This window comes from Wasmannia auropunctata, unplaced genomic scaffold (genome assembly GCF_000956235.1).
Source record: "Wasmannia auropunctata unplaced genomic scaffold, wasmannia.A_1.0 LD336074.1, whole genome shotgun sequence".
In the NCBI taxonomy this organism is placed as follows: Eukaryota; Metazoa; Arthropoda; class Insecta; order Hymenoptera; family Formicidae; genus Wasmannia; species Wasmannia auropunctata.
In genome coordinates this window covers 2,217,451-2,232,911 of record NW_012026816.1, presented here as the reverse complement: position 1 = coordinate 2,232,911, position 15,461 = coordinate 2,217,451, and the positions used below count along the sequence as shown (strand labels likewise).

Below are 15,461 nucleotides of genomic sequence, written 5' to 3'. Positions count from 1 at the left end.
ACTTAAATCTTGCTTGATTAATGCATGCTTGATTAAAGTAAAGAAATACATTGTGTTGTGCCACGTCTAACGATAAAATATCACTGAGAAAAACCGCCCTTATTTTTATTCTGCGTGACGAAGGTCCCGAGATGGGCCAGTCGCGTTTGCGTCCGGAACACGTCCTCCTACACGGCGGGTCCTCCGCCCAGGGGTAGAAAAATCCACCCCTTTTTCAGGCGGTCGATACCAGGACGACCAACCTTACCACCACCTTTCCCTTTCCGCTCCCGTGCGTTTCACCTCCCCGGCCGTCGTCCTGTCGTCTTGTACTTCGTCGCACCCCCGTGTGGCGAGCGGGCTCTCCCGCTCGCACCCTCGCCTTCGGCGAAAAGTTTCGCTTCTCCGCCGCTTTCTGCCGAGGTGGCGCCACACTCGCCATCAAGAACCACCCTTTCGTCTTCCTCCCGCCCGCCCCCTTCTCCCCGCGCATCGTACACATACGATGCGAACCACCCCCTTTCCCGTCCGAAAGGCTTTCTACCAGTATATCTTTCTCTCGTTATTTTCGTGTATTCGTTCAGATTCCTTCCCGAACTTAAATGTACATATGTACCGTGGATTGTGTGTACACTTCTGCGTGCGTGTAAGTGGATGAAAGTGCACGGGGTTCGCGAACATTGTAAACTGAACTGCACGTGGTTACCTGATGTACTCGATGGCTAAGTAATCCTCGGACCATCGACCTTCTTGATTCTTAACATGAAAAGTCCCGGCTTTTTTCTTCGTCATCTCTCCTTTCTTACAAATTTTTTGGTTTACCTATATTTCTCGGTTTCTTATCTTCACGATGTGTCGAAGCACATTTTACTCTTCGCTTTTACCTCCTCCTCGCTGCGACGAAAAAATTTTGCAGTATCATCGCCAGCACTTCGACCGCTAGACTCCTTATATTTTTAGTCTTTCACTGAAGTAGTCCCTTTCAAGCCCAAGAGATTTGTTTGCTCTTCTGTACGATCAGTTAGCCAAACACCGAGGACAGCTATATGGCGAGGTCTTGTTGCGCTTCTTCGTCCTTCAATTTGACCAGCGCGAATTTCGATGGGTAAATTATTTTATACTTATCTTTCGAGTATTACGATCTTTCTGGTTTTATTTTACAACTTACGTTAAATATTATTATTGCTATCTGCGTGAAAATTTGAGACCAGAATAATTCGATTTATAAGTTCCTATACGCGCTTAAACATTTTTATTGATCCATACATTTTAAAGATACACGTATCGCATTGGGCCTCAAAAAAGCGGCACGCCTAAAAAGATCTCCGGATTCCGTGATCCTGATGGCGCGCAAGGACGAGCGAAACGAGATGGGGGGAAAGGGAGAGGAGCGCGAAGGAGAGACGCGAGAAAGGGGGGGGGACGTAGCGGCGGAGCAGCGTGTGCAGGTTCGTGATTCGAAGTAGGTGGGCCCCAGGTAGCCAGGACAGATAACACCCGGAGATTACCGCGGACAGAGTCATTAGCAGCGTCGGCTTCTGTGTCGGCCAAGATATTCTCTCACTTTCCTCCCCTGCCGTCCCGCCGCTGCTACCCGCCCCTCCTCCCCGCATGTCCCACCGTCCATTCGTCCGCCGTGCGGTTTTATCTGGCCGGTCAATTCACGCGGCACGATATACACACCGGACCGCTTCAGATCCTACCACTTACTTTCCATCCTCCGACCATCTTCTATTTCGTCCTTTCTCTTTCTCCCTTCTCCCTTTCCCTTGCTCACTCTTTCTCTTTCTCCCTAGGCGCGCCTCGCGATACTAGCCCCCTCCCCTTTCCTCTCTCGCGAACCGTGTCCTCCTGCCTCCGTCTCTCCTTCTTTATCCCTCTTTCGCCGACATATTCTACGGGCAGAATGCACCGCGAAAGACGCGCATTCGCCGCGCTCGAGTGAGCGCAGATTAGAGTCCGGAGAAATACTAATTGCTCCGATCGGCGTTCGCACATATTTTCCACGGCGCCAGAGGCGTGTCGAGGCCGAAGGTCCACGAGAAACGAGATAGAGACGAGGGAGACCGCCGGGGCGTCGCGCGAGGGACCGGAAGGGGGTCCATGCAACGGTGGTAGTGGCGGTAGCGAGAGGGAAAGAGAGAAAAAGAAGAGAGAGAGAGAAACATTCTGCTTTGATAGGCTAATGACAAACGCCTAGATTGCCGGCTTATCACCCGGCCAGCGCTAATTATTTCCCCTTTGTACTGCACCGCGCATAATGGCGTCCGTGCGGGAACGAGCGAGGGCTTCCTATCTTTCTCTCTCTCTCTCTCTCTCTTTCCGCTTCACGTGTGTCGTACCGATTTACACGCACGAGCGGCGCGTCGGCGAATTTTATTTGTTACCGCGTGTGGTGACGGCAAACGTGAATTTCTCGCCGCGAATTGACGGAATGACGTTGTGCGTTGCGATCGGTCCCTTCACTTAAGCCTCCACGCACTCCAGTGATTATCGACTCTGTTCACCGACGCGGTGGACCTTTGGCCCCTACGTTCCCTTCCCTCCGCTCTCTCGCCAGACGTCTGTTGACGATTTCTGTTTTTTTCCCCTACATGTCCGACGTGTGAACCAACGCAGTTGCAAACTTTCGTCTGCATGCATAATCGACAGTTATTCCCGAATATTCCGTAATCCTCCTGTGAATTCTTCTTTTTAATTCTTCCGTCTTATCGTCGCGGAGATCAATCTAGAGATTAGGTTCAGAAGAATAACAGTCTATATTTTAATATAGACATTACGTAATATGAAACGTTAGAATGATGGTATAAAGGCTTTCTTTCTCAGGTAATTTTAATTTCAGCAGCTTTTAGTGCAAGATTTCTATTTTTTAATATTGGTTGTTGATAGATTTTCATCTAAAATATTGTTTTCATATGAATTTTTTCATTAATATATGTGAATTATTTTTTTCTAAATAAATATCTTTGAGGTTTCATTGCCTAGATGGATATGCTAGTATCTATAACGCTGTTACGATATATTGCTAAGAAATGGTTTTGAGAATTTTAAGTTAGCACTATTAAGAACTTTTCTCGGCATCTCGGAAACTTTTCCAAGGTAATTTACCTTCCTCCTCCCTCCCCGCTTTTGAAGAGTCATGATCCTTTAACCATGCCCTCCCGTTTATTGACGGCAGTTTGCGATTCGTTGAAAGACACGTTACATTCGTATCCACTTTTCAAACGTTTTCCAACCGCGAAAGTTCTCTCTCCGAGCGCACGATAATTATACGGATTTCGTGGGTGAAGCATTTGACGCATAAACAGATTTATCAACCAACACTAACGAGGAAGCGTCCGTTCGTTCGTTCGTCATCGTCGACAGAATGTTCTCGGCAATCTTGTTAGTTGCCGTTCCTGCGGCAAAGCGAGATGCTCCGAGCGATATCTGCATAAAACGATAGGAGGGGGCAGACGGCGCGGAGAAATACGCGAATCATAAAAGAACACAAGGAAAAGTGAAAACGGAGAACCGATGTCGGCCTAGTTAGTCGAAAATCGGGATCAAATATATATTTTTTTAATCGCGCTTGCTGATTATTTCCCCCTCCCCCTCTCCCGTCGAAAACCTCGCTTATTCTGTCGACACAACATTCTGTTGCGTAGAGGCAGACAATAATTTGTTAACCCATTAGATTTTGAATGTAAATATAAAATATTTTTTTAGCTTGAATGCATTTTATTGTTATAGTAGATAAAATAGTGTGGTTGTACTACATTTATTTTAATTGACAGAGTTTTTTTTATTTCGTTTTATAAATTTGTGATAATGCTTTTCAATTAATAAACGTTTTCTTTTTATAAAAAATTTGGGAAAGATTAAATTTGTATACATACTGATATATCTTCAATACTCGTATTCTATATCTCTCGTGTCATTACATAATGATTTGGCCTTCGCAGTTACATAATTACGGAATACTGCAAAAATCGTAAGGCTTCCGCGAACGATTGTCGGCATATGTCTGTCTAGGTTTCTAGACTAACCCGGTTTTAATACTTTAATGATATTGTTTCGCGATATCGGCGAAAAACTTCGGATCGAACTACCACCATGTCCCGTATCTTATTAGGAAGTTCATAAAAATAATGTAGAATACTTTATTGCGTACAATTTTAGCTTCCACACAGCTGAAATTTCTCGTAAAACTTGTTTGATGCCCTGAGGCGTCGGGCATCGATTTACGGATGCGCAAGCCACAACAATCTTGGATAATAAATGTTTCCTTTGACGAACGCGCGAAGATTCTTTTTCGGTTTAGCAATTTTAGCAGAAATACCTGCGATCTCTGCGCGCGGTGGCGGCCGGTGTGAACCGGTTTTGACGCCACGTTGAAATTAATCTCGCCTCTTCGCTCCGTACGAGTGTAGCCGCGATATACGGGTGATAAGCGCGCGGTACGTTTTATTTGGCGAAGTGGCAGCGGGACTGCGGATTCCGGATTGAATTAATAAGTGAATTCGATTACCCGGCAGAGCGAGACCGATATCCAGAATACGGCCGGCCATGTTTCGGTTGCCTATCGATCACTATGTATGCGCCGAATAACCGCCATATAAATTATGCCGATGACGATTGAGGCCAACGACGACGACGCCAGCGAAGGGTGAACGTGGCCCGTCGCGGACGCGAGAATCCATCTTTCGTGAATTCGACGGTGGAATCGAGCGATGACACACGCGGCTTCCGGCTATCGATCGTCCGCGTTCACGTCTCGCCCGGTAATTTGCTCGTTACCGCTCACGTATTAATCTCCCTCTTTCTCTCTCTCTCTCTCGCTCTCTCTCTCTCTGTTTCCCTTTACGCATGCGACGGACACGTGCGCGCGAGCTACGCGAGAGAGAGAGTTCGCCCTTTTCGTTTTGCGTGCCGGAATATTCCGAACAGCCTTTCGGATCGTACATATAATAAGAGCAGCGCGAGCACGCGGGCAAATGTGCTCCGCAACGCGAGCGAACTCGCACGTGCATATTCCGCGTCCATTTTCAACAAGATCGATGGCCGTCCGTCCGCGTAACGCAAGCTTTTTAATCGCAGGACGAGGTCAATAAATTATCGTAATCGGGAAGTTGGTTATATTTCGATAATTTGACAAATTTATATGAACAGTGGGTAATTTGACGATAGCCGCGACGATGTGTACGTGTATCGTTGTAGGCAAATACGCTATTTTATCACAACTATTTCTGTCAATTAGCGAATCAGCTAATGGTAAGTGCTAATAATAAAAGAGTTATTAGTAATGTCCCTGATAAATAATTTTTAAACGTAAATACGTATAGCCGCGAGAGATCGTCATCGTCTACGACGGATAAAATCGCGCGAGGCTCGCTCGGAAAGCTCGATTGCGTTTTGCAAGACTTTGTGTATCGATCAACTCGGCATGATGCATCGGTGTAATAGCCGCTTTGCCAAGCTCATGCCTTCTTGGCCCGCACGGAACTTTATGAAATACTTGCACGAAGATTAATTAACCGGGAGAAAGGAGTAACGTGCCGGCGCACGCTCTCTGATTGTGTGATTAACGGCAACACCTTCTTGACACTTTTTTAATCTGACGTATCTCTATATTTTTCTTCGTGCAAAATCGCGCTCTCGTGTCTCGCGTCGCTTTTGTTTCTTAATTTTGCACCGTAGATCACTTTCAGACCACGCTCGCGATGGTTAATCACGAGACTTCTGCGAGGCACCGCGACTCCTGCTAAATGGAACGTTCCGTACATTGTTCATGAGAACGAAAAAGAAATGTGCTTCACGAAATTCAAAGATATTCGAAAAAGTGTAGAGAGAAGAAACTTGATTCGCGTGTTGCATTTTCTCTTGGCTTGACTCGAAAGTTATCCGCGAAGCAAATTGGTCTGAGAGTGCGAAAACGAAGCGAAATAATTGCAAACCTTCTTTGCCAAAGCTAACATAAAACAATCTGTCCCAATGTATGATCCCTTTCTTATTGCAGACGATACTGAACTCGATGCATAAGTATCAGCCGAGGTTTCACCTCGTGCGAGCCAATGACATCCTGAAACTTCCGTATTCGACCTTCAGGAGTTACGTTTTCAAGGAGACGGAATTCATCGCCGTGACGGCCTATCAAAACGAAAAGGTAAGCGACCTTTGGTTTGTTCAAACGCACACGGAAAGAACGATTTTGCTGGAAATGTCAAATCTGAAAATAATTCTTGTTGATCCATCAAAATAATTTTGTTGGAAAATTAAACTGCTAGAATATCAAAACATTTTATAGCAATGCTTATCATTTTTAACCTTTCAGCAAAATCGTTCTTTCCGTGCACGTGTCATCCATACGCAAAAGAGATCCTTTCATCCGATTAATTTCGCAACATCCGAAAAGAACGTAGACTTGGTATTTTATGTCTATAGAGAACTTCTGTAGGAAGTTGCATCGGAAAAGCCGCAGAGTGCGGACCAAAAGTTTTTAAAAGATAATACTAACCAATTTTTTTGCTCACACTTAAATATTTTCTGATCAAATATATGTATACGTACACGATTTTGCGTTTGCTACATTAATTTGATTATTGGTTATTACTGGCCGAATCGATTCCCGGAGATTGTAAAAGGTAGAAGAAGAACTTCTGTATGAGGCCAAGATCAAATTTATTTATCTCGTTTCTGTTTATCTCGTAAAATTTATCGATGCAGAAATATGAGTGATCCTCCTTTTTATGTGTTAAAAGTTCATCGCGGAGGAAATGTAAAGGTCACACGTGGCGGCGAGAATTCGTTAGAAGGGAACAATCTCGCGTTACGATCTAAGAGAGCGGGCCGTTTTGGTTTCTGGCCTTCCGTTAATTAATATTTCTCCGCGTTCCTACGCCTTGATAAAGTCATGGACGCGAGCATCATTTCGTGGAACAACGTCTTCTCGGTACGCATTATTTTCAGTAGTGAATGAGTTGCTCACACGCACGCACGTGGCCATAAGAAGAGACCGGGCCTTGTACAGATTTTTGGTAGGTCGGTTTTATACGTCGGCTAATACACTCCTATCTTAATTATCGCGCCTTCTCGGTATATTGACCGAATACGGAGCGAAGCGAGAAGAGCATATTAGCTCGGAGAGTCTACAGGCCTGTTAAATCCTTAACGAAAGATTTAATTTGCAAACTTTTTTTTAAATCCATGCTCAAATATATTTATTTTTTTTGCAGATCACCCAGCTGAAGATCGATAACAATCCATTCGCGAAGGGATTTCGAGATACTGGTGCGGGGAAGCGCGAGAAAAAGTGAGTGTCGCTTTCAAAACTGCATTTCCAGAACGTATAGTATATTTTTTAACACTTTCCTGAAACTAAAACAAACCTACGCCACAATATACAAAAATCTTTCGCCATGTGTATATGTGTTCCCAAGAGAGTTCTTTAGTTTGTTTTATTACTGTTTCACGAGGTTTATTCATAAAAATTTACGAAAATCATATAATACCAATAATCAGGAAAGAGTTAAAAAAAAATCAGTAAACTAAGTATCCTTCGATCATTCTACGACGAAAGTACGTCTCAGGATCTACGTTAATGTAGAACGGATTAAAAACTACCCTAAATGCAAAGCAGGCATGCCCTCTCCGCATCGCGTTTTGTACGGAGCAAAGAGCGCGAATCTGTCTTCGGGGTCGACCTAATTGATCATAGACCTTTCGAGCTTCCCCTCGATCGACGCTATTATGTCGACCTTAGGGTCATCCCTTGGGCTAAGGGTTGGTTTCACAGGGCTCATTTGCACTCCGCATCGCCTACAGTGTCGTCCATTTATATTCAATATTGCGGGTTTATGAGCTTATGTCAGCGAACGATCCCTCGGAGGGGATGCTGGCCCGCGTCGTTGCCGTGGACCAGGCTGCTATGGAAACCCCATTTCGATCCCATTGGTCGTGGGGTGAAAACTCGAGTGGGTTTTGATGAAATTAAGTTGCTATGCATAACAATTTAAACTGTTTCCTATAATCCTTGTTACGTCATTAAAGAACGTAATTTCTTAAGTGAAAAAGAATATTTTGTCTGTGGTGTCAAAAGTATCAAGAAGTGCATTATACTACGCTGAGAGAAAAAAAAATGGAGACGATGCAAGCCGCGGGTCAGAAAATTTTCGGAAAATTGCGGCGGTCTGCGACGTCGAGCGGATAAAGAAAGGGCGAGGTTAATCGAGAAAATATGCAAAGCAGGGGGCGCGTCGCCGCGGCACCGCCTAATTAGAATAAGGGTTAGTTTTGGCTTATGGTTTCGGTTAAGGGTGGTTGGATGCCATCAGGAAGCCACAGGGAAACCGGAAAGCGAGAAAGAGACGGGGCACGGGCAGGGAAACATCGCGCAGAAAGAGACCGCGAGAGAAAGAGAGTGGGCACGGTGTGAGAGGGATCGGGGTTGGAACATAGCCAATCATCGGATTAGCATACTGATGCTCAGGGGCGGCGCTATCGTTAACGTGGAGGGTGCCACTCTTGACGGCTTTGAATTTTATATTGGCCCTACAGATCGTTTTGTGGCTGCACAAAGACTGCGCTTCGAGAACTCACGGTCGATCTTCCGCATGCAAACGAAAGCGCGAAATCTCTTTCCCCGATAGCATGCGTTATTTCTTTTTTATATCTTTGCTTGCGCGGATTTTTTTTGTAATACGCTAGATCGTTAATAACCGCGAGAACCGACATAAAGCAAGTAAATTAAGAGAACGAAGAAGCGAGATGCGAATGTACAGTAAATTAAGTCAATCTCATTGGAGCCTAATCACTATAATACACGATAATTTAAGGCGAGAGATCCCCTATGATTTAAGTATAGAGATGTAAAGTAGCTGCGTGACTGTACTGAAATAAAACGGCCACACTCGATACGCGATAGCGTTAAACTGACACTGACAGCCGGCGTATTGTTTCGTTAATTTTTTAACAACGCGCGACGCGGCGTTTCGTCACGAGATGTAACGCCACTCGAGCGTGACGAGTTGATTCGCCACGCCGCTTAAAAAAAAAAGGGAAAAAAGGAGAGGGGGAGAAAAAGAGAGAAGGAACCGCTCCGGTGCGGCGAGTTGTCACGTCATTTATCATCATACACACCGCGGAAAGATCGTATTGCGATACACGCGGGCGAATTAACCCGTTCGCTCGCGAAACTTCCACGATCGCGCGTTAATATACGTAATAGCGCGAACGATGTGTATTTCCTAATCGGTCCATTAGCGCATTAGGTGTTAAATTAATAGCCGTGACGCTGATCATATTGTCCCCGAGATTAATTTTCGCGATCGGCGATTATACACCACAAACGTCTTTTGATTAATGAGCGAAACAAGACGCGTCGGGAAATCTAGACGAGGCCGGCGAGTTTTACTTAACTTTTGCAGTCAATTATCCGCGGAGCGGAAATCGTTGAGATTCCAGTGCGTTTCTCCGCATTGCAACAAAGCATTCCTACGAGATATAATTACAGCCAGACTAACCCTATAGGCCATCCCCGATTTTTGTTAATCTCGCGTGTTATATCTGGGTAATATCGAAAACTAAGCTGAGGATAACATGTAACTGAGCAGTTTAAGTATTTTCATATGTTTGCGACATAGCCAATATATGAAGATACTTAAACTGCTCAGTTACATATAGCCAATATATGAATACCGGCCCTTGCCGTACAAGATCTCGCAATTTCTACTCTCGTTCATGCCAAAATGTCATTTGCCAGTCCGCTCGAAATCGCGACGATAATATATTTGCAAAGATATTTTGGTGGAATAGAAAGGTTTATCTTTCCCACGCGAAGTCGTTCGTTTGAACGACGATATGAGAGCTTTCCGAGAGCCCCGCAATTCCTCCCATAATCGCGCCAAACCGAAATGTACTCGATTCCGCAACCTAATACAGAATTAATTGGCGCACACGGATCCTTTCAGCGGGCTCGAACAAAATTTCCTGGAACGCTCCTAATCACGCAAAGGAAACTCGATGGTACGTTACCGTCGACAATCGAGTCGAATGACGGGCCGGGGTTACGGGGGCGCGGCGCGCGCGGGAAAGGCAAAGGGGGCGGGGGGAGGAGGAGTCTACGGCAAATCTAATGCATCGTCTCGTGCAGACAGAACAAACCTAAACCTCGTGTAAGTCTCGGCTATAGCCGTTCGCACAACGAGAGGCTTACCGGTGTCTTAATGCCATGTAATGCGATCAGTTCACCAACACAGAAACCGCGCGCTTTCTCTCGCTCGCTCGCTCGCTCGCCCGAGGTGCATCCACTTCGCGCACGCTCCACCTCGTAGATGCATCCGTGACATGCACTCGTTGCAGCCCCGAAAGGGTGTGCAGGCTCTCTGGTTTCCGTACGTAAGTGCGAGAGCATGCCAAATCAATAATCCGCCGTGCACCCGGTATACGACTTTCGAGCAAGGTGTACCGTCCCTCTTCGTCCTGGATTCACGAGAGACGTTCAATTTTATTCGCTCACCGAGGATCGAGTCGCTCCGATGTCGTTTAGCGCTTAGGAAAAAAAAACATAGATCGCCAATCTCTTTTTTTTCCTGCTTCTGTGCTTTAACTGGTTGCAGGAACAACCGAAAAAGAATTCATTAACGTAGATTAATCAGAAATCATTAAATCCGCGCGACGCGCTTGATTTCTCTTATATAAAAGGCCGCGTGCATAAACGCAGCTCGATAAATCGCGCCGAGATTACGCGATTCTTCGCGAAGATCGGGCGAAAGAAACACGCTGCCCTGGGGAATCGGCGAATAGATCAGTGTGTCGTGAATCGATACCGGGTATCGCCGCGGCATCGATGAAAAATGATCGCGACTCCGACTCCGGGGAGTGCAGGCGGCCAGACGTCAGCGCGATAAATCACTCTCGATTCCGCACACCTAGAGCTCGCGATTCGCGGAAAAAAGTTTCTCCGCGTCGCACCGCCGGTCGCGGAGCGCAATGTAATCGTGCCGGCGCGTATATCTTGAGGGTTCTATCGACACGCCGCCGCCGTTCGTTTATGCGAGCCGCCTGTGTACGTATTATATGTACGCACGCACACAGAGGCGCGAATTGCACCACACGAGCTCTCGCTCGTCTGTTTATAAGTGCAAATAGCCGCGAGTGGCATAAAGTTAAGCGCACGTGAAGGCAACGCACGCGCGAGCGAGCGAGTGAGCGAGCGAGCGAACGCTAGACACTTGCCGCATAGGAAAGGCGTTGAAGGCGCAATTAAGATAATTAATCTAATACCACGGCCGCGCCTCGAGGCAATACAGCTACCGGCGGCTCGCATAAATCCCGGGGCCTCCGTTTATTGCAGCGCGCCGACGCCGGCAACCGCTCCGCGTGAATTATCACCGCGGACGAGCGAAGCGCGCCGCGCGCGCGGCTCGGAGAGTGGCCGCGCTTCAAGCCGTCGGGGCCTTTTGATTTCCTTCGACACAATACCTCTCTCTGTCTCCCGGAATCGTGATCGCATTGATCGCGCCTGTTCTCCTCGCACGCGCGACGACGACCCGCAGATGCGACGCTAACGAGTATACGATATTCCATTTCGCGTTAAATATCGGCACTGTAAGATTTTCATTGATTCTCATTCAGTCGGTCGTGGCGTGATCAAGATAACGTTTACGTAAATTCCGCGTGAAGGTTTCACAAGAAATTCACACAGTGAAATTGACAAATAGACCGCCTGTTCATCTTTGATGAAACTTGCACTACACATCTATTGACCATCTTATGTTTTATATTACAAATTGAAATTATTATTTAGCGAACAATTAATATCAATATAATATATATGTATACGATCAATCTTATAAAAAATTATTCTGACTTTGTTATACTTTTTTTATACGATTGCAACAACTCTATATTTTGCAGAACAAACGTTAACGCGACTCGGTCTATTTGCAATTTCAGTTCTTCATTATGCTGAATATTGATTCGCCAAAGCAATTAGCAGCGAGGACATCCGCGAGATATTGCGATAGTGTATAGATAGAGATCGCCGATTGGTTTCTCGCAATCTTCCGGAGGATCCTTTTACCGTTCGACGTCGCAATTTTTTCGATTGAGACATACGCATATTGGTATACTAACAAAACCGCAACGAGATCGCAGCGCGAACGATTTAGCGTCGAAATTGCCGCTGCCAAGGAGGGAAGTAACTTTATCACCGACCCTCTCGTTATACTCTCGGAACCAATTATAGTGTGCCGTAATCAATGGGCATTCGCGCGTCTCAAAAGATTGTCAGCTTGCGAACGTCGATAAATCATATCGAAATAGGCGGAACCCATTTACCCGGTGGCCGCGCAGCTCCGCTAACGATTGATAACTCACTAACCACGCCTTTCCATAAATCAATAATCAATCTAGAAACACAGAGGCAACGGGTTTTCTTTAAAGCGTTGCGACAATGCCGAGCTTGCTTGTCTTATAACGTACGACTTATTTTTTCGCGGGATAAGGATCGGAACACGGTATATTTTAATTAATTTTTAATTTATGCGGTATATAAAAAAGATTTCACGGGGGAGGGGGCGGGGGGTAGGAAATAATTAAGAGCGCAAAATAAGCGTGGCACGCGAACCTCGCAAGATTGCTAACTCTGCGTCGTTGTTGCAGAAGGCAGGCGCTACTGACAGTATCGGGCGGCGGTTCCCGTTTGACAGCGGGCGGACCAGCGTCGCCGGACAAGCGGCGCTCATCGAACTCCGCCACCGATCTTATGGACGACGACGACAAACTGCTGGACGTGGTTGGACCCGATACGCCGCATCCGGCCCATCACCACCGGGAACGGGAGCACTCGCGCGAGAGGGACGACCGGACGAGCGAACGAGGCGAGGGCAGCGAATCGTCCGGGTCGGAGAGCGGCGGCGGGCCAGGCCCAACGGGGTCCGAAGGTCCACGGCCGGACGTCTCTGTCGGTCCACCGCTTCACCCGCCCCTCTTGCCGTATCTGTACCCGCCGGTGCCCGGACTCTATCCCGGCCCCGGTCCCCTGATACCACCGAGTCCTCTCGGACTCCACGGTGGGGTCACGCCCGGTATGCTGTTTAACGCCCAGCTGGCCTTGGCGGCCCAGCATCCGCTCTTCGCGCACTATCCCCATCCCCTGGCGAGTCCCCTGCATCAGCTCAAGGGGCATAGATTCGCGCCCTACACACTCCCGGCGCCCTCGCACGGCTCGGCCTTCGAGACCGTGACCCCCGGTAGCAGGACTCTAAGTCCGAGATCGCCGCCGCCGAGGCCGCCAACCGATTCGCCGACCCCCACGGGCGGCGGTGCCCTCATCTCGACGACGCCCAGCTCCGCCGGCGAGCTCAAGTCCATCGAGAACATGGTGAACGGGCTGCAGGAGAAGAGAAGGAGAAGTCCGAGTCTGACGCCCGGACATCGGGGCGACGACGCCGGCGGAGGGAGTCCGTGACAGGAGAACGAGCCTGTGAGCAGCACGAAGGACGATGACCCTGACGAGGACGAGGACGAGGACTGCGCCGACGAATCTGGCGGCGACCCGGAGGACCTCTCCGCCGACGAGAGGGAGCCGGACTCCACGTCGGAGCCGTCGTAGCGGCGGGAACGTTGGCTGGTCGGCATTCGGTTCTCCCTGTCTCGTCCTCGTCCTACTCGGGGGGTCCTGGCCGTACCGGACGGGAGCGAGGAAGGCCGGACTCTCATACTACAAAGTGCAATTTTATTTCCGGAGCGGCGCCGCGGCTCGAGAAGTCGTTGTCGCGAGCGGCAGCGGCGCCCTTCGTGCTTTCGGGACGGAACAAGGAGTCCCCCGCGTGTTTCCTGTATCTGTAAATAGACCTACGCGGTTCGCGCGAGAGCACGATATCGCGCGCGTTAGGAGTGTGCGTCTCTGTTAGGACCGCGAGGCGGGGTGCGTTGGACTCTCGACGGATGCTGCGCCAATCACGCGTTGATGTAAATTAGAGTTGACGAGACGCGAGAGTGAATGCGATAAGAGGAAAATGAATGCGAGAGAGGGAGAGAAAGAGTGAGAGAGAGAGAGAAAAATAAAGGGGAAAGAGTCTACGAGCGCGTACCTGTGTCCCGTATGTGAGTCTACGTTCTACCTGTACGTTAGGTCTTAAAGGAACAAAACAGAGAACGACATTGCAATATAAGAGCACCTCCTACTATTTGCAGTCCCTGTACATATGTACCCTAGTGATATTATATATATATATTATATATATATAAATATTATATTATATTATATTATAAATATAAATAACATCTACTCTCTCTGTACTAATTATTAAATATATTATTATATTATAACAATTAGAGAGACGTAAACGTATAAACGCACGCTGCCCGATTTATGCCTCGAAAACGCAAAGAAAGAAAAAAGCGCAAGGAATCCCAACGAAGAATCTCGGGGCCCGAGTCGACGATCCATAGAGGAAGCAGCGCGACGTGGCGTAAACCGCGGATTGAGTTCGCCGTGGAGCAGTGTCGCTCTCGAATCCTTCATTCTCGAAATTCCACGTCGCCCGGAGGACTCGCGTCCTTTGACCGTGCGTCGAAGGTAAAGCCGTCGATCGAAACAATGCGGTGGGCGACCAGCTTTACGTTTGTTTATTCGGACGTCACTATCGACGAATCGCGCGTATTTTCTTTTTTTTTCTTTATTTTAGTTCTTTTACAGACCTTTTCAATTTCTTTTACAAGGATGAAAACTGATTGAAGTACGTCGGGTTTGTGATCGTCGCACAAGGTCTTTCTATTTCATAATAATATAGAGAAACGACTTGTCAAAAATGATATTTTACTTTCATGTCAAACGCTATAAGTTGAATTTATTTCTTTAACATTTCTTTTTAATTTGAAAAATGAGGCAAATCGAGATTTTATTTTACAATAATTGCTCAAGACTCGAATTGCCGAATTTTAGCGAGTAATCGGAATTTCACCGCGTCGACTAAAAATCCGAGCCGACCTGCAATTTGTATAAATAATGGCGATCGGTGTAAATAATTATTAAACGTCTAACAAGAACGAGCAAATTCGCAATCAACTCGCGCGAGTCACTTTTAGGGGGCAGAGGGATTCGCTATCGCGAATGCTGCACGTACGTGTAACACAATAGAAGCGGTCTAAAGAGAAAAACCTGACGTCCGGGATGGGAGATAACGGTGATTTAAGGCGAAATCGCGCGATGTCCGCGGGAGAACGTAGCGCGGTGATGTTTTTTTTTTTTTTTTAAGGGAACCTCCGAGAATGGGATTCTCCCGTGATGTCCGAGAATGGGAGGCCGTTATCGTTTGCACGCACTGCGACAATGCGAATGCGCCGCACGTCCGCACGTTGCACGGTCGCAACGACAATCGGAAGATCGTCTCGATACCCCAGGCGCAATGCACCGTTGGCGTTTTAAACGTCGATCATCGACGTTGTGCAATCGACGATCGGCTTCTCATTCTAAGCCATTTTGTCGTAATTCGACT

At 47.2% G+C, this 15,461-nt stretch overlaps 1 protein-coding gene across 1 annotated transcript in view; it reads left to right on the top strand.

The window, feature by feature from the left end:
- LOC105449640 (optomotor-blind protein) overlaps positions 1-13,429 on the top strand; it is an 83,748-nt gene extending 70,319 nt beyond the window's left edge. Inside the window, exons 5-7 of the mRNA XM_011688943.1 lie at positions 5,978-6,124; positions 7,194-7,270; positions 12,622-13,429. Of these exons, the coding sequence (XP_011687245.1) occupies positions 5,978-6,124; positions 7,194-7,270; positions 12,622-13,429 (1,032 nt within the window). The remainder of the gene's footprint in view (positions 1-5,977; positions 6,125-7,193; positions 7,271-12,621) is intronic.
- Positions 13,430-15,461: the final 2,032 nt, after the last annotated feature.